General features: G+C 34.4%; 1 protein-coding gene across 5 annotated transcripts in view; it reads right to left on the reverse strand.

The window, feature by feature from the left end:
* LOC127855309 (reversion-inducing cysteine-rich protein with Kazal motifs-like) overlaps positions 1–23,161 on the reverse strand; it is a 207,139-nt gene that overhangs the window by 46,237 nt on the left and 137,741 nt on the right. For all 5 annotated transcript variants that reach the window (XM_052390769.1, XM_052390768.1, XM_052390770.1 and 2 more), the window contains exons 5-8: positions 20,084–20,166; positions 13,035–13,119; positions 12,167–12,370; positions 11,377–11,507 (exon numbers count right to left, since the gene is read on the reverse strand). In XM_052390769.1, coding sequence (XP_052246729.1) covers positions 11,377–11,507; positions 12,167–12,370; positions 13,035–13,119; positions 20,084–20,166 — 503 coding nt within the window. The remainder of the gene's footprint in view (positions 1–11,376; positions 11,508–12,166; positions 12,371–13,034; positions 13,120–20,083; positions 20,167–23,161) is intronic.

The following is a 23,161-nucleotide window of genomic DNA, read 5'->3' on the forward strand; positions in this document are numbered from 1 at the left end:
AATACAGACTTTTATCCACAAGCTTTTATCAAATATGTTAAGCCCCTATTACGTAATAGCTGCCAATGTCTTCCATATTCAAACCACATTATTATGTAAACAAACAAGCAAAAAATGATCTAATTATTTAGGCCAATCAAACCAAAAAGTATTATCATTCTTGATCATCTAAAACACTGTTTTATCAGCTTTAATCAATCTAACTGTAAACCAGGGAGAGAGCAGTTAAACATTTATTGCAAATTTCACAATGCTAAATACTGACATTAAAACAAATACTGTAAACAAACTTAAGGAGGGGCAAAATAATTTATGGTCCATTTTACAACATGTTCTCAAACACTTCCATATCAGAATTTTATACACATGACATGAATAAACATTGTCTGTAATGATGATGGGTGTATCCATAATTACATGATTTTATATGATAGATTTAATCCAAAAAGATGCATTTCTGGTAATTTTACTTCTAGTAAATATAGTGCAGAGTGACCTTTTAATCCTGGTTCCTGCAAGGGAAGCACTAGCACCTGATCAAACTGGAATGGGAATCATTTTTGAGGGGAACCATCTGTTAAGCTAAACATACAAACATTGCCCCTTCTCACAGGAAATGGATGGCAACTGTCAAGACATATGCACTAAGTACATAAACACTTTGCTGTAGACTTTAAAACCAGGCCCATTTGATTAGCGCATGTGTAAATACCCTTTGGGACACAATTTTGTTTGGTAAATTTAGTTTGAACTAGTTCCCAGCATTAAATTTTCGAATAAAGGCTTTTTTTTAAGACAAACATTTCGATAAACCAAATATGACATAATCAACTTGAATTACAGACACAAGGTACCCACTTATATTACATGAATTCATATATTCATTTTGAATTCTCTTTTTTCCTATGTCCTTCTCAAAATTTGCAATAAAAGTCAAAACACCTCTGGCTTGGAAAAGGCTGACTGGTTGTTCTTTTGCAGCTCCCCAATGAATGCCAAAATGCCAGAAGCTAACAAGTGTCAGTCAGGAGATTGTAGAACACGAGCTTCTCCTATATCATGTGATAAGTAAAACCCGGTAGAACCAAATAACACACTAATCAAGTACACCCCCTGTTGGCCATGAAGAAGAATCAAGCACAGATCCAACATGAAGTCTGTCACTCACCTATGCCAGCGGCTTACAACAGCTAGTTATACTCTTATCTGAAAATTAATCAATTTGCATCTACCTGCCATGCTTAATTAGCTAAGTCATGATTTCCCCTACCATGTTGTGTTTTAATCAGTGAAATAAAGCCTGAAACGGAAAACAATTCCTCACTTCACAATTCATGGACATTGCACACATAAAGCAGCCTCAGGAGCAGAAGAACCCAATCAAGTGTTAACCAATTTATGCCTAGTGGACTCTCCCATCATTCTAAATTGGATCAATTTATTTCCAAAATTAGGAATGTTCAGTCTATTTATTTCTATATTTAGAATATTTCTTACAGAAATTCCTTTAAGCAAACAGCGCATGATGCGGCGTCTCATCTGGATCTACGCTGTTTGCCAAGGCCTTTTTTCTAGACGCTAGGCATAAATGGTTTAAATACACCAAAATACTCTTAGTAGCAATTGGTTTTAACAGAGAATATTTGTTTAAGATTCATGCGTAAGTCACTACTGCTAGTTCAAACAAAATAAATGCAATTTGCTTTAATGAAATTTACGAACAAAAAAGAATGCAATTCTCTGGAATGAAGCATAACTTGTCACATAATTAGTTGATAATTGGATAATAACCCAACAAGCATTCCATTCTTGTGAACAGATTAATTTAACTTGTCTAATTTTAAATCAATCACAGAAGATCCAAACTCAAATATTTACTCCTCTTTCATAAACATGGCGGATCAAAACTCATAAAAGCCCCATCAAAATCAGATGCCGCCCTGAAAAGCACTGTCTGAAATTTCATGGGATATCAGACAAATGTTTATATGGATTCCAGGATGTGTATAATTAATGTCCAACAAGCAGTTTTTCAAATTATTTTCGCTTGATTTATGATTAATGCTCTTGATAAACAATTTGCTCTAAGCTTTTTTGAACAAGATTTTATGTGCATATTTTGGCATTGTTTGATCAAATCACTTATGATACAACCATTGATCAGAAGCCTGGTTTTAGTTTGCATTTACAAAAACTATTCAAGACTGCTGTTAACAAAGGGTTGCCAATGTCAAAAATGTTGTGTATGATGGTGTTCTTATGTAGCCCTTTTCTGATATTAATTATGAACCAACGCATTGAAAAACGCAATTTGAAAACAATTTAGTATGACTAATTCTTATAGGCAAACACTTGGAATACATTTAAATTAAAAAAAATTGTGTTTGTAGTTTCTTTACTTTTAGAACAAGTGAGTATCAATGTATCACATCTTTAACAAGACTATTGCCAAGCAATACATGTCCCATATGGGCTCCACCATTGTAATAATTTTATTTTTTTATATATTTGTTGCCATGACATGCATAATGTCCATATTGCCATCAATCCATGTGTTAAGTTTCATGAAAAAATATAAAGAACATTTAAAGTTATCGCAGGATCCAGAAAAGTATGACAGACACAGAGACTTACAGACAGAGCAAAAACCATAAGTCCCCTCCGGTGAAACCAGTAGGGGACAATAAATTATTCTAGTGAAAGAATGTACATACTTCTTATTGCCAGGATTTCAGTGTTGGACTTACATTCAACACTATTATTTGAAATACATCAAGCATAGAGATCTGTGTTCGTATCTATTCTATCATATAACTAGACTGCCCATGGTATTAAAAATAATACTAACCTTCCTTTAACAAACTCCGATATATTCCCCAAAACCATACGGTATTCCACTAAACAGACATCAATGCACAGAAGAAATTGTGTAAAAACAAAAGTGTCAATTTCAGCAAAATAAAAATAATGTAATAATTTTTGTGTTTAATGTCTTTACTTGGTAGTGTGAGGACTGACTCCATGCTTAATCATGTTCAATATGCTGCCTGAAATATATATAACAAGAGATTGCCAAGCAATATTGTCCCCTACCGGTGAAACTCCACCATTGTCAGATTAAAAAAAAATAAAATAAATATATTTGTTGCCATAGCAACCAGAATTCTTAAGGTAGAAACAAAATAAAATGACGTGCATAATCTCCATATTGCCATCTATCCATGTTTCAAGTTTCATGAAAAATTATTAAGAACTTTTAAAGTTATCGCAGGATCAAGATAAGTGTGACAGACAGACTGACAAACTGGCTGACAGAGCGCAAAACATAAGTCCCCTCCGGTTTCACCAGTAGGGGACAAGTAATGTCATACTAAATTGGGTCTATGCATATGCCATATGCAGCCTTGGTTGCTCAAGACCATCCTGAACATTTGCACAGTCTGTTCTAGAGCTACCATTCTACCTTCTGCTTTAATTCTTTCAGTGCTGGAACCGAATTTTGACGGCCTTTGCAAACAGTTTGGATCCAGATGAGGATCCAAACAGTTTGCTATTCTGATAGTATTCTTTGAAAAAAATCGAAGAAAATGCTATTTTTAGAAATTCAGCAGACGACATTTTAGCAGACAACAAATTTCCCAGCATGCAAAGGGTTAAAGTCATACAAGGTTTGCAATACTGCTGGAGCAGCTGGAGTTTCACTTCTTTATATTGGAGGTCTTATAAGCAGACATGGTAGCTCCTGACCAGAGCCCAAACATGTGGTTGGTCTGGAGCTACGCTGGCCGCATATGGAATAAGACCCAAGAATAATCAGTCCACAACTAAACTACTGGTTTATTAATTCCAAATGTGACGAACCTTCAAACCGAAATTAGGATTTTCAATTAAATAAAAAACAATTTGTATACTTTCAATATGTTTGTGTTTTTTCGGCTTAGCTGTTTTACACAGCTTTTCACCTTAGCTGACCTTTGTAAGCGACCAATCAATTTAAATATAAAATTTTCTGCCGGTAGGCCAGAAACTTTTCGAAGTAGAAAACATGCAATCTACAAACAGTTTTCACATTTACATTAATAAGTTTTTCAATCCACATACTATTTTTGAGAAGTATAGGGTATGAAAAGGGATACTACAGTACGTTTAGCAACGATGTTAACTGCGTATTTAGCATGAAACAATTTTATCTCTAATGATAAGGCTTGAGAGATATAACAGCTTCACACTCAACTCTAGACAGCAATAAAGTTTGTGTGTGCCCCTTTATATTTAGAAGATTGTCAGCGCCAGAGTGTTTGTACTAAACGGCTGTGTTCTCATGTTTAGTAATTACTACGATAATGCATTATGTGCACTCGTATATTTTGAATCATATAAGTATTGTTGTTAGATAACCTGATTGACACTTTGTCGATATTTGATTTAAATTGTTTGCGAAATTGAACGCTAAACATGTAAATGTATAAAGCTTTAAGCAAGCCGTCCTTCCAGCAGAAGAATCGTTACCTCCGTTAAATACATTGCATTCCAACACGCAAGGTTTCAATGTTAGTTCACTGTCAGTAACAGAAATCTTTATATAAATGCTATTGGGTTAACTATGTAACTTGAAGCTTATTTTGATCAGAGAGATATTAAAGGAAGATATTCGGCTATATTATTATAGTAAGTCAATCATGATTCTTAATGTGTTTTCAACAATTGAATGACAAGAAAAAAGTGTTGATGGATTTAAATAGAAATATTCCGCGATATAGACCAATTTATTAAGCATGAACGCAATGATTCACAATACTATTTATAATCAAATCAAATAACAATGTCCAACAAACCACTAAAACAGGTCTGTTCTAAGACCGCACATATAAATATTTCAAATATGTACGGATGATTTGTGTGTTGCTCGCTGACCTATATGCTTTCATTTATTTTCAATCTTCTTGTGTTTTTTCTATTCTGTAAATATAGATATCTGATCAATACTTTCTAAAAAAGCGAAAAAAAACAACACGAAATCTGACGCAGCACCCGGTAATTGGTTTGCGTGAGATGCAGCTAAAAACTGCGCATAAAAAGGCATTCACTATCTTTGATTTCATAGATACAACTTTTGAGTTCATTAACACCTTCCACAATCAATCCCATTATGTTTTTGAAAGATATTTCTTGTTTCAACTTACTTTAGGTCTGCTATCGTAAACTTGTTAACTGGTACAAATTGACCTCACTGCATCAACTTAACTTACCACATATCAGCCTCATCAACAATGGGTCCAGCCAAAAAAAACATCTAGCTGAAAGAATATCAATTAATCATCCATCGTTATCATGCTATTGCAATTTACAAAGCTAAAAGAGGATCCAGGAATCTGTTGATGCCCACAGTGAGCCATCTGGGTATTGTTTGCTGTCAGAGCCTGAGCATTACCAGGTGTTTCATTTATCCCACAACTAAATGGTTTTTATTGAAAACTCAAGCGTCCTAGGAATCTTTAACCCTTTGCATGCTGGGTAATTTGTCTTCTGCTAAAATGTCGTCTGCTGAATTTCTAAAATTAGCATTTTCTTCGATTTTTTTCAAAGAATACTATCAGAATAGCAAACAGTTTGGATCCAGATGAGACGCCACGTTCTGTGGCGTCTCATCTGGATCCAAACTGTTTGCAAAGGCCTTTAAAATTCGGCTCCAGCGCTTTAAGGGTTAAAAGACCCTACGTACATAGGGCAAACATTTGGGTTTGACACTTCCAATGTGATGATTTTAAAGCACTATAGTTATAGTTTGCAGAAAGTTAAAAAATAATTACCTTCAAATTTATTTAAATGATACTCACTGTCAATATAATATTCTTTCAAATAAAAATGTGCCACACTTCATTTGCTTTTGTTGCAATAAATTGATAACAATATTCAGATCTGTGTAAACTCAAACAAGGGCATAAACAACTACTAAGAGAAGTAACTACTTAAAGACGTATATGCTAAGGGAGGTAACTGCTGAAGGGGGGGGGGGTAATTGCTATGGGAGTTAACTGCTGGAGGAGGTAACTGCTGATGGAGGTAACTGCTTAGAGGATGTAACTGCTGAGGGAGGTAACTGCTGGTGTAGGTAACTTCTTGAGAAGGTAACTGCTAGAGGATGTAACTGCTGGGGGGGGGGGGGTAACTGCTGGTGCAGGTAACTTCTAGAAAAGGTAACTGCTAGAGGAGGTGTCTGCTAAGGAATGTTACCAAAACAAACTAATTGCTAGGAAAGGGCTAGGGGTTTTAATTGCTAGGGGAGGTAACAGCTGGGGGAGGTAACTTCTAGGGGATATGTCTGCTAAGAAATGTAACCGAAAAAAACTAACTGCTAGGAGAGGTAACTGCTAGGGATGTAACTGCTGGGGGAGGTAACTGCTGGTGTAGGTAACTTCTAGAGAAGGTAACTGCTAGAGGATGTAACTGCTGGGGGAGGTATCTGCTAGGGGAGGTGTCTGCTAAGGAATGTTACTAAAACAAACTAATTGCTAGGAAAGGGCTAGGGCATTTAATTGCTAGGGAAGGTAATTGCTTGGGAAGGTAACTGAAGTGATAAGTTAGGCTGGGTGTCTGAGCCTGATCATGAACAGGTGTACAGTCTCTAAGCTACACTGATTACCAGACTGACAATCAAGTGAAGTGATGCATTCTAAATAATGCTCACAGAATTCCTCCAGGTTCTTTCTAGTCTCTGTGCAGGCTTAGTGCTTATTTATCACCCTTTGCAAACCTATTTAGACCTGTATTTCAAAGAATTGCAAACAAGTTCCAGCGAATGCAAAAGGAAAACAAATGATATCAAATCAATAATATGATTTTCATATTAGTTTACTTCGGAAATACATAAAAAATACTGTCCTCTCCAAAATACAATTATTTTATCAAAACAATTTATATGTATGCACAGGGGGTGGGCCCAGTGTTGGGATGCTGCAAATAGGTTTGTTTTAAGCTTAAATGCCATAAACCTGAATCAAATATAATAGTACTAACAAGGGTTGCAACATGCCTTTGCAAAGCATTTTCATTCATTACGAAAGTGATTTTGTATGAGCCAACAAGAGGTATCATACTACAATTTTAATAAGCAAAAGATAACATGCTAATTATTGCTTCCTCTACTGGAAATGTAAAAAAAAAAGTTTTTAAAAAAATAGGTTGATCTGAATTTGTTGAGCTTAAAACTGTTACTCATTTTGTTAAACACTGTGAACATCTCACAAAAAGAAGAAGCTTAGATTTAACATGAAACATATTTGTAATCATTTGCAAAATAAAATACTAACAAGGCAGTCAAAGGGAAAGCTACAATGATTTAACTTTGAAGTGATGATCTTTATTTTCAGCCAGCTTTACTGATTGACACTTTCTGTGCATCATCCAAATGACCTTTCCTTTGTGGCAAAGTCTGATGAAAATTGTTTAATGGGTAAAGGTAATAAGGCTGACTAATGCCTTCTGCAGACCTTAACATTGTAGCTAAGTTTTATGAAAATCCTTCAATGGGTAAAGGAGATATGGAACTGACATGAAAATAGGGGCTCAAACTTTTGATCTAGAAGTATGATGTTTACCAAGTAAAAATGTGTTTAAGTAATTCCTTCTGTGCACCATCTTAATGACCTAATGTTGCAGGTTTCATTAAAATCCTTCAACGAGTTTAGAAATGGACCCAACGCCAAAATGGAGGCTCAAATCTTTGACCTTAGAGTACGAAGTTGATATTGAGATACGGAGTGGACCTTAATATGTTAGAGACAGACTGATGGAGTGACAGAGCAAAAAAGGACATTTCTTTAACTCCTATTGCTTTGCAGCCAGGTTGAAAAATTGGTAAACAATACAACTAATTCTGGCAAGATATTTAACAGATATATAAAACACTTAAAATAGTTTGCAGAAAATTTTGTGCCTGGGAAGGGATGGTATTTGGCAAAATTTATGACATTTTTTCCTGCAGTTAACTGCCTAAACATAGATAACTGCATAGTTCCATTTCAATTTACTGCCCTGAGAAATGCCAAAACACATAAAACTGTACTGTAACCAGCAGGTATGATATGCCATAATGGTTTTTGTAATGCCAGCTTGCAGCGGGGATTTTCATAAGACAATGTGTCTTAACCATTCAGTATGTTAAAATGCAAGCCCATTGCTTCATCTGCACTTGCCTGATCACGTGACTTCACTGTTAATTAGATAAATTACCTGTAACAAGAACATCAATAACTGCAATTTTACAGATGTACATTTTGAAATTGAATGCCAAATGAAAGCAAATAATTATATATGTGTTATCTTGTTATTGAACTTGCAGCGAAACTTTGTGTAGTTGTTATGGCGACATAAATATCACAGCATATCTGATCAAATCACTTGTACATGGTCGCTGCATTTCGGAATAGCATTAATAGCTGATTGAATCTTGCATGTATGAATGCAATAAAATGATTTCAAAACATCTTACTTATTTCATAACAATAAAATTGATTTATTCCAAGTATTCAAAACATTATTTGCTCATAAACAAAATCTCATGTGCCATTTGAGAAATGCCAATCATGTTAATGAATAAATAACAACCTGGAATTGCTGGAGAAGAGTTATCTAATAAGAAATTAAAAAAAACAGTTTCATAACAATGTTACAACTGCACACATTATATCAGCATCACTTTCATCATTAGAAGCAACTCCATCCACAAGACCTAGTCATTCATGTTTGTGACTATTTATCCTTTAAAAAAGCTTGATGTTACCTAGAGTTTAAAATCAAACTCATTTTTTAAAGATATGTTGAATGCTGCTGTATTTTTTTAACTGCTCTGAAAATAAAACAAAAACACAAAGGTGGAAAACTTATACATACAAATAAGAAAATACTAACAGGTTAATTGGTAAGTGGGTCAGTTTAAACAAGGGCTGTTTGTAAAACATGCATGCCCCCCATATGGGCTCTCCGTTGTAGTGACAGCCATTGTGTGAATATGTTTTTTGTCACTATGACCTTGACCTTTGACCTAGTGACCTGAAAATCTATAGGGGTCATTTGCCAGTCATGATCAATGTACCTATGAAGTTTCATGATCCTAGCCATAAGCGTTCTTGAGTTATCATCCAGAAACCATTCTACTATTTCGGGTCACAGTGACCTTGACCTTTAATCTAGTGACCTGAAAATCAATAGGGGTCATCTGCGAGTCATGATCAATCTACCTATCAAGTTTCATGATCCTAGGCATAAGCATTCTTGAGTTATCATCCGGAAACTATTTTACTATTTCGGGTCACCATGACCTTGACCTTTGACCTAGTGACCTCAAAATCAATAGGGGTCATCTGCGAGTCATGATCAATGTACCTATGAAGTTTTATGATTGTAGCCATTAGCGTACTTGAGTTATCATCCGGAAACCATTTTACAATTTCAGGTCACCGTGACCTTGACCTTTGATATAGTGACCTGAAAATCAATAGGGGTCAACTGCGAGTCATGATCAATCTACCTATCAAGTTTCATGATCCTAGGCATAAGCATTCTTGAGTTATCATTCCGAAACCATTTTACTATTTCAGGTTACCATGACCTTGACCTTTGACCTTGTAACCTGAAAATCAATAGGGGTCATCTGTGAGTCATGAACAATGTACCTATGAAGTTTCATGATCCTAGACATAAGCGTTCTTGAGTTATCATCTGGAAACCATTTTACTATTTTGGGTCCCCATGACCTTGACCTTTGACCTAGTGACCTGAAAATCAATAGGGGTCATCTGCCAGCCATTATCAATCTACCTACGAAGTTTTATGATCCTAGGAATAAGGGTTCTTGAGTTATCATCCAGAAACCATTTTACTATTTCGGACCACTGTGACCTTGACCTTTGACCTAGTGACCTGAAAATCCTTAGGGATTATCTGCACGTCATGATCAATCTACCTATCAAGTTTCATGATCCTAGGCCTAAGCGTTCTTGAGTTATCATCCGGAAACCATTTTACTATTTCAGGTCACCGTGACCTTGAACTAGTGACCTCAAAATCAATAGGGGACATCAGCGAGTCATGATCAATGTACCTATGAAGTTTCATGATCCTAGGCCCAAGCGTTCATGACTTATCATTCGGAAACAACCTGGTGGACTGACTGACAGACCGACAGACCGACCGACAGACCCACATGTGCAAAGCAATATACCCCCTCTTCTTCGAAGGGGGGCATAATAATCAAACTGTTTATATTAACATGTCATTTTTTCTCTTAAGATGTTATTTTAAATTGTATTTTGTACAGTGTTTACCCCTTCTTTTTGAAAGAAAATGTAATGATAAAGGTACATTTGAATATTTCCTAAGACACTACAGATCCATTATATCCTGGTTAATTGGATCCTTGGTCTCCAATAAACAATATATCTGGATCGCCATGTAAATTGCAGAGTCATTCATGAATAAACAATATGCATTTACATAGTTTTGTAATTTTAGTACCTAATGTACCTAAACATTTTATTTGTAAACGCTTTCACCTAATATATTCTGGAAAAAAGGTCCTAATGGTTGTACGATTGGAACTTAGAAGTCAAACTTAGCCTGTTTGGGGTGTGTAGTAACTACTATTTCAATATGCCAAGCTTTCATGGATTATCTTTCATAATAGTGTATTTAAAAAGAAACTAAGTTCAATCGAAGACAATCTCCCTCTAAACTTTAATGGATAGGCAAAGCAACCTCTGTAAAATGCAACTCAAGATTCGTTTGCATATCAAGCCAGCTAGAAATGGTCCTTAACCCATTTATGCCTAGCGTCTAGAAAAAAAGCCTTGGCAAACAGCGCTGTTTGCTTCAAGGAATTTCTGTAAGAATTATTTTAAATATAGAAATATATATACTAGACATCCCTAATTTTGTAAATAAATTGATCAACTTAAGAAGGATGGGAGAGTTCACCAGGCATAAATGGGTTAAACAGCTCTTAATGTGATTGATGCACTTCAATACTGATTGTAAAATTGTGTTTTTAACTCTTTCAGTGCTGGAAGGCCTTTGCAAACAGTTTGGATCCAGATGAGATGCCACAAAACGTGGTGTCTCATCAGGATCCAAACTGTTTGCTATTCTGATAGTATTCTTTGAAAAAAAAAGAAAAGAAAATGCTAATTTTAGACATTCAGCAGACGAAATTTTGCAGACGACAAATTGCCCAGCATGCAAAGGGTTAAAGCATTCAATATCCATTGACCTGATTTTTCATAGATTCATTTCAAGTGGGCATATTTGTTGGACGAAAAATGTATTTGATTTTTACAAATAATGTTTGATATAAGACTTCAGACGTATTTCATTTCTCACCTTTAGATCAACAGTGCCACATGCCTCAATGACCTGGTTCATTTTCTGATCTGGATCCAAGTCGCTCTGCAGCGTCTCCTTGCACATCTGCATGCACAACTGATTAGAGGCAGAGTCGCAGCAGTGGAGAGCTTAAATAATAATTATATCATAATTGAGACCCTTTCCTACTCAGAAGCAAATCGAAAACGTCTATATGCAAGCAGCATACAATCAGAACAACCTCCGGGTTATTCTTAGTCTGTTCAGGTTTTATGCTGCTTGCTGCTCATCTGTATCATAGGGCTGGAAATGAAGCCTTTAAACTTGAATCTACTAAGAAAGGTCTTCAATGTAATGTTGATTTTCCAAGGGACTACAAAGAAGTATAGTTGATATCTGAGTGGCAGAGGGTTAAGTCACACATTTGTGCAATAACGGGACTTGACCACTAGGCACCTCCATAAAGGGCTCCAAAATGGCCAACTTGCTATCTTCCAGCGCTTCCATTAGCTATTAAAAGTTGGAATTTTAATATATGTATATGTTCCAACTCTATCCATTACCCGATAATCCAGTATTATCAAGATTGCTATTTTCAAAACCTAAGTACGGCCAATATTGACGTTTGCAAATGTCCGCAATTTTACGCAAGTGCATATACAAATTGAATTGTGGGATGGTGGAACTCCCATTGAACATGCGTTAAACATGGGCGTAAACATTTGCAACAGTAACTGTCTCAATCAAGATGGTCATTACCAATGAAACTACACTAGTAGCATGAAGTATTTACTAAACAGAACCCTACTCTCTAAGCTACTGCTCTGCCGTGTTGTTCGTGTCTGTTTGTTTACGCAGTTGACGACGTCACGGTGTCCGTCCTTACAATAGTGGCGCAGTTGGCGCTTGCTGTCAGGGGAGATCACTGTGTTAGTGAAGTACATACTCCAGCAAGTGGCCTGGCATGCGAAGCTGTCCTCGCCACTTACATGGCCACAGCACGGTTCTGCATCTGAAATAATTGTGACAAAAACAAGCTTAGTAAATAATTGAGTCTAATGCTCTGAGAAAACAGTTCTTAAAGCTCAAAGTGTAAGCCCAGATTAGCCTGTGCAGCCCACACCTGCTATTCAGGGACAACACTTTCTGCTTTAATGGTATTTTTAAGCTAAAAGAAAGTATTTTCTTTGCAAAAATCCAGTTTGGTTGGAAAGTATTTTCACTGATTAGCATGCAGACATGCATTAACTCTTTCAGTGCGGGAACCGAATTTTGAAGGTCTTTGCAAACAGTTTGGATCCAGATGAGACGCCACAGAACGTGGCGTCTCATCTGGATCCAAACTGTTTGCTATTCTGATAGTATTTTTTGAAAAAAAATCGAAGAAATGCTAATTGTAGAAATTCAGCAGACGACATTTTAGCAGACGATATATTTCCCAGCATGCAAAGGATTAAACCCTGTTTTACCTGAGCAAGGCTCATATATATACATGCACACTTTTGAAGTAAATCTTGTATCACACTCCACGACTGTGGTAAATCTTGTATCACACTCCACGACTGTGGTAAATCTTGTATCACACTCCACGACTGTGGTAAATCTTGTATCACACTCCACGACTGTGGTAAATCTTGTATCACACTCCACGACTGTGACTATCAACAGGAACTTACCCTTTTGCCTTTCAATGCACTGGAACAGGATGTGGTCCTCTGTACTTTGACTGCAGTGACTCAGCACATCCTGGGCAGATTGAGCCTGCAAAACAGACACAAATATTCCTAACATCACCACAATGACTTGGCTATGAAGAAGCTCTGCATGCTTTTTTTGCATGACCTTCACCTTGTTACGTGGTATCACAACATGTTTTCTTGACATGACCTTGACTTCGTAATACATGTTGTTATTTTTTGCGTTACCTTAACCATGATATACTATATAACTTCAAGTTTTATTTTCATGACTATCCCCTTGCTATCTGGAAGTGCTGTATGTCTAGTTTGCATGACATTTACCTTTTTTAGTGGCAACTCAGATACTCTACATGTTATATTAGCATGACTTTCAGACTGCACTATGGTATAGCACTGAGTGATTTCTTTACATTCCCTTGACCTTTTCAGTAGCCTCACTGCATGTTTTCCTAACATGACATAGACATTGCTATGCTTTCTCTGATGGAATGTACTGGTAATTTTCATGAAAACTTATCACCAAAACGTTTATATGTTCATGATTCACATTTTAGGCATCCAGAGAGGATGCCAATAAAAGACAAAATGTGGTAACCTTGGTTACATGATATATGAAACTATTCCCTCAGAGATCAGTCTATTCTACAGTATAATATATAGTGGCGTGAGTTTTAATATTATGTTGTTGGCAATGACAGTTTTAAAGACAAAAAACTTTTGTAAAGGAACTGACACATTGCACACCATTCCCTGCACTTGTATATCTTTCAACATAGTCAATGATCCATATGAGATAATGTCACTTGGAGACTACTGTGGCATGTTCAGGAAGGATTCCTAGAAACTCCATGTGAGGTCTCAGGGCTTATCAGATTGGAATACATCAAGCAAAAATGTCCCCTGGCCCTGCAAATGGTTTCTGCAGATGCAGATGATGGAAGTAAAACCTGCACTTAAAGATGGGATTCTTATGCATGCAATGCATGTGGTGCAGTTTATGGAATAAGCCATATTTGCAGTTGATTTAAACTTTGTTGCCAAAATACATATTACAAACAATATTTGTATGTTAAATGTTAACACATCATTGAAGATGAGTTCTACACAGAGATGAGGTGTAGAAAAGGTTTCTTTCAAGCCTAAACAGTTATTAATGGAGAATTAACCCATTTATGCCTAGCGTCCTGAAAAAAAGGACTTTGCAAACAGCATAGACCCAGATGAGATGCCGCATGATGCGGCGTCTCATCAGGGTCTACGCTGTTTGCTTAAAGGAATTTCTGTAAGAAATATTCTAAATATAGAAATAAATATACTAGACACCCCTAATTTTGGAAATAAATTGATCCAATTTAGAAGGATGGGAGAGTCCACTCGGAATAAATGGGTTAATGTTTGAAAATGTCCTTGCTGTCCCCCTCTTTATCATTATGTCAATTCATGGCATAAATTTCTTACGATGACCAGTTGTAGTGATAATATTAATTGCATCAGGTCGGCATTAGTTTTCATTTGTTGTATGTTGCAATTATTGTCATTACAACAATAAGCTTCGTTCAAATGAGCAATTTTTTCAATTTTTTGCTAGTATCTTCATGAAACTTATTCACTTTGTTTAAATGTTCAATGTTTTTGGTACAGTAAAAAAAAATAAGTGTAAAGTGTTCTTAACCTTTTTCAACAATGGTTATTAGTTATAATATCAATAAGTATTTTGACAATATTCTCATAATATTTTAAGTTCTATAAAGAACGTCCATTAATAAAATTGAAGAAACTGTTAGAATACATTATTATTAATAGCTCAAATCACAATATCCCTCCGCATATGGCGAGGGAAAATATACTAGACATCCCTAATTTTGCAAATAAACTGATCCAATTTAGAAGGATGGGAGAGTCCACAAGGCATAAATGGGTTAAGGCCTTGTGCTCAAACAGTAGCTAAGTAAAGGTTGTTATCATGATTTGACAGATAAATGTATACCAATTATGAAAGCTGACTGAATAAACACTCACATGCTTTTAACCAAATGTGACTCAAGGAAATAAGAGAAATGACATGTTAATCAAATATATTGCTTCATCTGCAAGAAATTGGAACTCCATATGTTATGTTTTGTGTTCTTCAACCAGGAAAGCTATAATATGAATCAATATTTCCAATTATCATATAATGAGCACAGCACAAATAACACAATCATATTCCAGACTGAATTAAATCTGATAATATTGAATTATTATTGACATATGAATAAAAGCTTTCATATTTTCCAATAAATTAATTCATATCACGGTGTACCATCTCAATCAGGCAAATTTCATTATGTTTTTTAACTTTATTTTTATTTTATTTGTTTTTAACTAGAAATGTGTTGCATACATTGATGCCCCACATGTTTGGACACAAATCCACTAAAGTATACTACATGTAGATGACAAAACGATGAAGGGCCATATTTCTACAAAAACTCCTCAACATTCTAACTTAAAGAGCATCTATATATTACAGTCATTCAACTGTGAGTGTTATACAAACTAATCGTACTGAAGTCTTTCTTCATTTCATAGTCAAATTCACTGTTAAACAACAAAACGCCATTTCTTTTTTTGTGTAGCTAAACCATTACTAAGACACTACAGTCTCATTATTTCAGTGAACATTGTTAGTTTTTCTTTCAAGAAAGCATTTTCAAAACACAAACATAACTATAATGATAAGAATATAAGTATAAACATAAATAAAAATGCAAAACTATCAAATCTGTGATACAGATTAATTTATTTCAAGTGGTACGGGCAATGTGCCAGTAAGAATGATATAAAAAAATTGTAAAATCCATCAATGACTCAAAAATGTGTGTTACTTATAAGGAATATAAAATTAAACTTCAAAAAAGATGATGAAATCTAAAGGATTAAAAAGTCAGTGATCCTAAAACCATGGGGAAAATAGCAGAATGGAATTGGAACTGAAGTAGATGCTGAAATTAATGCGATTAATTACGATATTATTACGAACTTATTTATGACGATGTTAGTTCCATTTAATGCTCACTCATAGAGCCAGAATTTCTGAAAGGTGGATTCTTTGATAGCTTTAAAATGCTATCGCAAAAGTAAACTATATCCCTTCATGTTTAATAGCCTTTTAATCTATTTTATGAAGTCTTACGTGATTCCACATTTTACATTTAATTCAGATAACAAGCTGCAAGCTCTTACAATTTTGCAAGGGGAGGGAAAATCTGTTTTTTCGCTAATTAATGTTCAAGCAGAAATTATCATTTAGCAAATAAATAATATTATGCATGCAGTTAATTACCTAATATTCTTGAAAAGCACATTGCATTTTTTATAACTATGTCTTAATTTGCTTAATATGTATTGTGTTTACAGACAACTGGTACTACAATTTATTTCCAGTTGCAAATAAATTGTACAATAATATCTTTTGCACAGAGACGGGAACGCATTTACATTAAGAAAAGTCCAAAATAATGGTCTTTAGAAATGATGGACCGTCACGCATAAACGAGAGTTGGTTTAACCTAGAAATTTCTTATGACTTTCTTACATTTTACAAAATGTAGGCATATATCCACAAGTACAATTTGACGGCTGAAAACAAGTCATTCTGGCACTTTGAACTGTTGAATGCAATTGTGAAAACAATATTGACCTACTAAAGTGAAATATGGGAATACTAGTACTACAACCAAGAGTTGGTTTAACCAAGAAATTCTATTGACTTTCTTACATTTTACAAAATGTAAGCATATATCCCACACTTCATCGGCTGAAAACGAGACATTCTGAAACTTTGAACTGTTGAATGCAATTGTAACAAGAGATGTGTTTGTCAGAAACACAATGCCCCCTATTGCGCCGCTTTGAAGCCATAAATTTGACCTTTGACCTTGAAAGATGACCTTGACCTTTAGCCACTCAAAATGTGCAGCTCCATGAGATACACATGCATGCCAAATATAAAGTTGCTATCTTCAATATTCAAAAAATTATGACCAAACTTGAACGAAGGTTAAAGTTTTCGGAACAAAAAATACAATGATATTTGTCCTTTGACCTTGAAGGATGACCTTGACCTTTATTTTTCACCATTCAAAATGTGCAGCTCCATGAGATACACATGCACGCCAAATATGAAGTTGCTATCTTCAATATTGCAAAAGTTATAAAAGTTTAACCAATGTTGAAGTTTTGTGACACACACATACAATGACTGACACAATTACAGTTAATGTTTTAACTTGACCCAACATAATGTTGATGTAACCCAATGTAATGTTGATGTAACCCAATGTAATGTTGATGTAACCCAATGTAATGTTGATGTAACCCAATATAATGTTGATGTAACCCAATGTAATGTTGATGTAACCCAATGTAATGTTGATGTAACCCAATATAATGTTGATGTAACCCAACATAATGTTGATGTAACCCAACATAATGTTGATGTAACCCAATGTAATGTTGATGTAACCCAATATAATGTTGATGTAACCCAATATAATGTTGATGTAACCCAATATAATGTTGATGTAACCCAATGTAATGTTGATGTTGTCAAAGAAATAGGGTTGTTTTTTTGTGTGTGTAAATGTTAATATAGTTAATTAGAATAGCAAGTATAAATGTTACTATAAACCGGCTGCGGGATACACATCCAAGAGTACTGAAAGCCCTGAAATCATAAATCATACAGTCAAATCTAATAGGAAATTTAGGGTCAGGTCTGGGGTATGGGGATACTTTTGTTTATTCAAGGAAGCCTGGTTAGTGTATGGGAGAGTTCGAGAGTTTTCTGTGTGTTTCTGAGTCAGTTGAATTTGGGCTTAAGACCAGAGCGTTTGTTGTTTGGAAGGAGGTGCCATCAGAATTTCTGATCGTCGGCCACATTGTGGAGGCATCTAGAGTGTTGTGTTTATAGAAGGAATCTAAATGGGGTATGTTATTTAACAATAATCTTTCTCGTCCAACATATGCATTATTGTAGTAATCATTCTGTATTGTTTTGTTTTTCTTGTAAAACTTGTAGTGCTTGATGTTACGGAAATATTATGTTATTGCAATGTGATTTTGATAAGTAGTAAAATGTGGTATAATTGAAAGCTGTTATAAGGGATTAATCATAAGCATAATGATCTGAATGGATATTCTTATATCCTTGTAGATCCCATTTTTGTTGGTGTAAGAATTACGATGAAGAAAGTTGATGGAAAAGGAGATAGAAGATAGAAGTTTAATAAGACGTATGATGCATACTAGAACTAGTTGAATATTGGCCATCAGTTTCATAAAGACAACTACAAATAAATTATACAGAGAAACGCACTGACAAGAAGGAAGCATTCATATCATAGTAAACCTCAAAAAGTGTAGCAGTGATGTGTACTGTGTAGTTCCATCGCGTAACTGGAAAGAACTGGACCTGAGAACTGAATATATGTATGACGTATACAGCGGAGCACAGCAAGAACATTTGTTTTTAACATTTGACATTCGATCATCAGGGATAATCTAGACTATAATTTCTTATTTGTTTTTAAATGTGCATGAGATTAGAATAGAAATTAAAGCATGAAAATTAAATAGATAAATAGATAAATAAACTTTGTAATCCTCTTTGCAGTATTGTGATTTGCATAGACCCCAAAATTTCAAGTCCTTTCCTTCTATCTGAGGGACATTGGTGGACTTTTGTTTACATTCAAAGTTTATAGTTAGTTCGCTACTATACTATCAAAAATCTTTGACAGATGTAACCCAATATAATGTTGATGTAACCCAATATAATGTTGATGTAACCAAATATAATGTTGATGTAACCCAATGTAATGTTGATGTAACCCAATATAATGTTGATGTAACCCAATATAATGTTGATGTAACCCAATATAATGTTGATGTAACCCAATGTAATGTTGATGTAACCCAATATAATGTTGATGTAACCCAATATAATGTTGATGTAACCCAACATAATGTTGATGTAACCCAACATAATGTTGATGTAACCCAACATAATGTTGATGTAACCCAACATAATGTTGATGTAACCCAACATAATGTTTATGTAACCCAATATAATGTTGATGTAACCCAATATAATGTTGATGTAACCCAATGTAATGTTGATGTAACCCAATATAATGTTGATGGAACCCAATATAATGTTAAGTTAACCCAACATTATATTAACTTAACCCAAACATAATGTTAACTTGACCCAACACAATGTTGATGAAACCCGACATGTTATGTTAACCCTCATATTATATTAACTTGACCCAACATAATATTAATTTGACACAATCTAATGTAAACTTAAACCGACATAAGGTTTCCTTTACCTAAAATAATGTCAACTTAACCCAACATAATGTTAACTTGTCTCAACATAATTATGTCAACTTTACCTAAAATTATGCCACTTTGACATAACATCATACTTACTTGACTAAACTTAATACCAATTTGACTCAACAGAACGAAAACTGAACTCAATGTAAAGCAAACTTGATCCAACATAATTTTGGCTTGACTCAACTAAATGCCAACTAACCAAACATAAGTTTCTTTCAACAAAAGTCAGTTTGGGAGCTTCATATGGCACACCCATTTGGTGGTGGTAACATTGACACAGGGCACTCTTTCAAATCCCAGGACACTCTATTCCAGATCTTAACGCTGCACTTAGCTCTGCACTATGGTTTCCTATTGTCACTGTCAACCAATCTTTGATGGAGACCTTTGTCCAGGAAATGCTCTCATATCTACCCACTTATAATCTACTTAAGGATTCCACATTGTTCTGATATAAGAATCTTTGATAACCCATTTTTCGTCAATATTGGTGACCAATGTTCCTGTAACAATTAAAGGTAATCAATTTTCTGTAACTATGGTCACCATCTTTTCAGCCACTATGGTAACCAACTTTATGTAACTATGGCTACCATGTATGCCTGTAACTATGTTTACTTATGTGAAAAAGGTACCTTAACACAGGCCTCCCTGCATGTCTTTGTCTTGGTAAGGTTGCAGCAAGGTCGTCCTGAAAACATGCGCAGGTCTGACAGCACTGAAAGTAGACAAGGGAAAGTTTAACCCTTTGCATGCTGGGAAATTTGTCTTCTGCTAAAATGTCGTCTGCTAAATTTCTAAACTTAGCATTTTCTTCGATTTTTTTTCAAAGAATACTATCAGAATAGCAAACAGTTTGGATCCCAATGAGACACCATGTTCTGTGGCGTCTTATCTGGATCCAAACTGTTTGCAAAGGCCTTCAAAATTTTATTCCAGCACTGAAAGAGTTTTAAAACAACAGATGAAGTTTGACCAAAAAAAACATTTTTTTTTACCTTATGCTGTTACAAGTTTTTATTGACAATATGTTTCACTATTCCTGACCACATTTTTAAGTACACACTGGTTCATATTTAAACTTTAACCACTGAAGTAGGCAAGTTCATTTATAATTTTTGTTTGACATTTAAAACACTTTTTTATATTATTGGATTGATGTCCATATTAGCATTTGTTGTTGTTTTTTAATACATTTTATTTTATGCTTTGTGATGGTTTATAGTGAAAATCAGTGTTTTAAATAGGTATTATTCACTGTCTAAAAATAACAGCAAAAATAATCAGTTATCTTCACTGTAGTAATATATGTGATGGTAAAAAACAATTAAACCGCGGCTGTAGCACTGGATTGATCATGAATTAAATTTATAATCTACCAAAACCAACTATATTTAATTCCTCCTCAGATAATATCAGATGGAGAATGACATAAATAATTTTATGAAAATAAGTCCTGTAAGCTTTGTATAATTTTTCAAGGAAACCCAGAAACTAACTCAAATTTGTCTTCAGCCTTAAAAACTACATAAATAATTTTAAGCCATTAAATATACGCCTACATGTTGACAGTTTGCAATTATAACTTTACACTTGATAATTTTCATATTTGCTTTGGGCTAAAGTTCATACAAGACATACTTTTTTAGGTTCAACGTGGCACATTCTATGAAAATTGTCGGGACAGTTCGACCTCAAGGTGGGAATGTCTTGCTATGACAACTTAAACCATAATAGATTTCACCATGTTTGAATTCAGTAGTAAATATTATTAAGTACTTAAAAAACTCTACAACTTGTTTGACATACAAATTGCTGTTATAAAAGTTTATACATGTGTATATAAACCTCAGGTGGTATAATACACAGGAAAATAGTAACTTTGGATTTGATTGGACAATAAAATACAAATGCAGTTGGCTTTAATAACGTTTCACAAAATTTGTCATTGCAATTAATGACGCTATAGAACACCATCGCCCTTAAATCTGACAAAATCACTAATTTTCCTAAATATTACTCGATAAGGGGTTAACAACAACACCAGTATGCATGATTTTTAGTTGTTCGCTTGCGAACAACTTAGGTTAAGAGCAAGTTTTGCAAGCCACTTTCTTAAACTACAATCATTTACAAATTGAAACATAATATGAATATCATGTAAAATGAAATAATTTTGGAACTATTTAACAGTTAAGAGAGTAAGAGTTAACTGCAGATTGTTTAACACATAATTACAGTTTTACAATTTACGTAATATAAAACGGTAATTAATACAGTACATTAAAGACAATGCAAGGTATCAAAGCCATTTGTTAATTTGCTGATCAAAGTCCCTTCGTACGCATAAAAAAACAACATGTTTTTAATAAGAGCTCGAAAAAGTTGCTGTCGTCTATCAAGTTCCATGCATGTAAAGCATGTGTGTTGCAACAGACCAGGTGCTGTAATTAAATACAGACATGCAATTCGGTACATTAAGTATTTTAGGATGAAAAATTTAAATTGGAATAAATCCACAAGATGAGAAAGTATTCACCAATTATAAACTATAGAAAACATACATTAATTTACGAATTAAACATTTTAGAAGATGGTACGTTCATAAAAATATTGGTAATGGGTGGAGTAGAGGAGTTTATGTCAGTACATGAAAATGAATAAAAAATAAATGGAAATACATTCAATGAAGCATTTAATTTCAGGCTAAAATATATAAAAAAATTATGTGGTTTGATTGAGAATTTCATACAATGCTCATTGATACCAATACATTTATTATTAGAATTGTGGTATGGTTTATTCTTTGTTAGACTCACAGACTTTTCCTTAGCACCAACTTAGATCAACGTTGAATTTCTTTTTTCATCTTTGTATTCATAAGATGGAATTTGTGTGAAACCTGTATAAAATTATGAGAGATTGTTAATCATTGGCATTTTCCTCCTTGTTTTCAAAATCTCACCACTGTAGGCAAATAAAAGTAATTACATTGGTGTTCAAAAGTCAAACTTGACAAATTGTCCTGTTACTGTAAGTAATAGTAAATACTTTCAAAGAGCAAACAACTGCAGTGCCTTCAGAGCTTTGATGGACAATAGGGGCCATTAGGGGCAATAACTGATTGGCCATATTAAACAGCCAAACAAAGCATGCATAGCTAGTTTTATAGTAAACTTATAGAAAAAATAGTTTTTTTTACAAATGTGGGGACATATCGACTAAAAATCGAGACAGTGGGACAAATCGCCAAAAGGGTGACTGTCTTGCAGACTTCGGAATGTATGGTATGTATGATGATAATACGCTATTTCCTTTACAGTACAAAAAACTGTTTATCAAAAAGTTTTGCAATATATGTACAATAATCCAGGAAAACTTGTTCACTTTTTTATCAACTTCATTTTTCAATTTAAGCAAGTGTTAAAGTATAAGATTTCACTGGCTACTCACACTCTCTCTTACAGACATCTAAATGAGTTATAAATTAGCCAAAATTTAAATAGTCTTTTTTCCTCCAAAATTATAATTTCTTTACATTTCTTTTATTAATTTTTTGCCATTATTTTCAAATGGAGTTCTCTAAAAGAGATCACAAATGTCAAACTCAAAATAGGTAATGGTAAGATAGTCAAACAATTAACATAAAAAAACGTCTCACTATTTTTCACCACAACAGAACCAACATAACAACAGCTTGGCTTGTCGCATGG

Source organism: Dreissena polymorpha, chromosome 13 (genome assembly GCF_020536995.1).
Source record: "Dreissena polymorpha isolate Duluth1 chromosome 13, UMN_Dpol_1.0, whole genome shotgun sequence".
In the NCBI taxonomy this organism is placed as follows: domain Eukaryota; kingdom Metazoa; phylum Mollusca; class Bivalvia; order Myida; family Dreissenidae; genus Dreissena; species Dreissena polymorpha.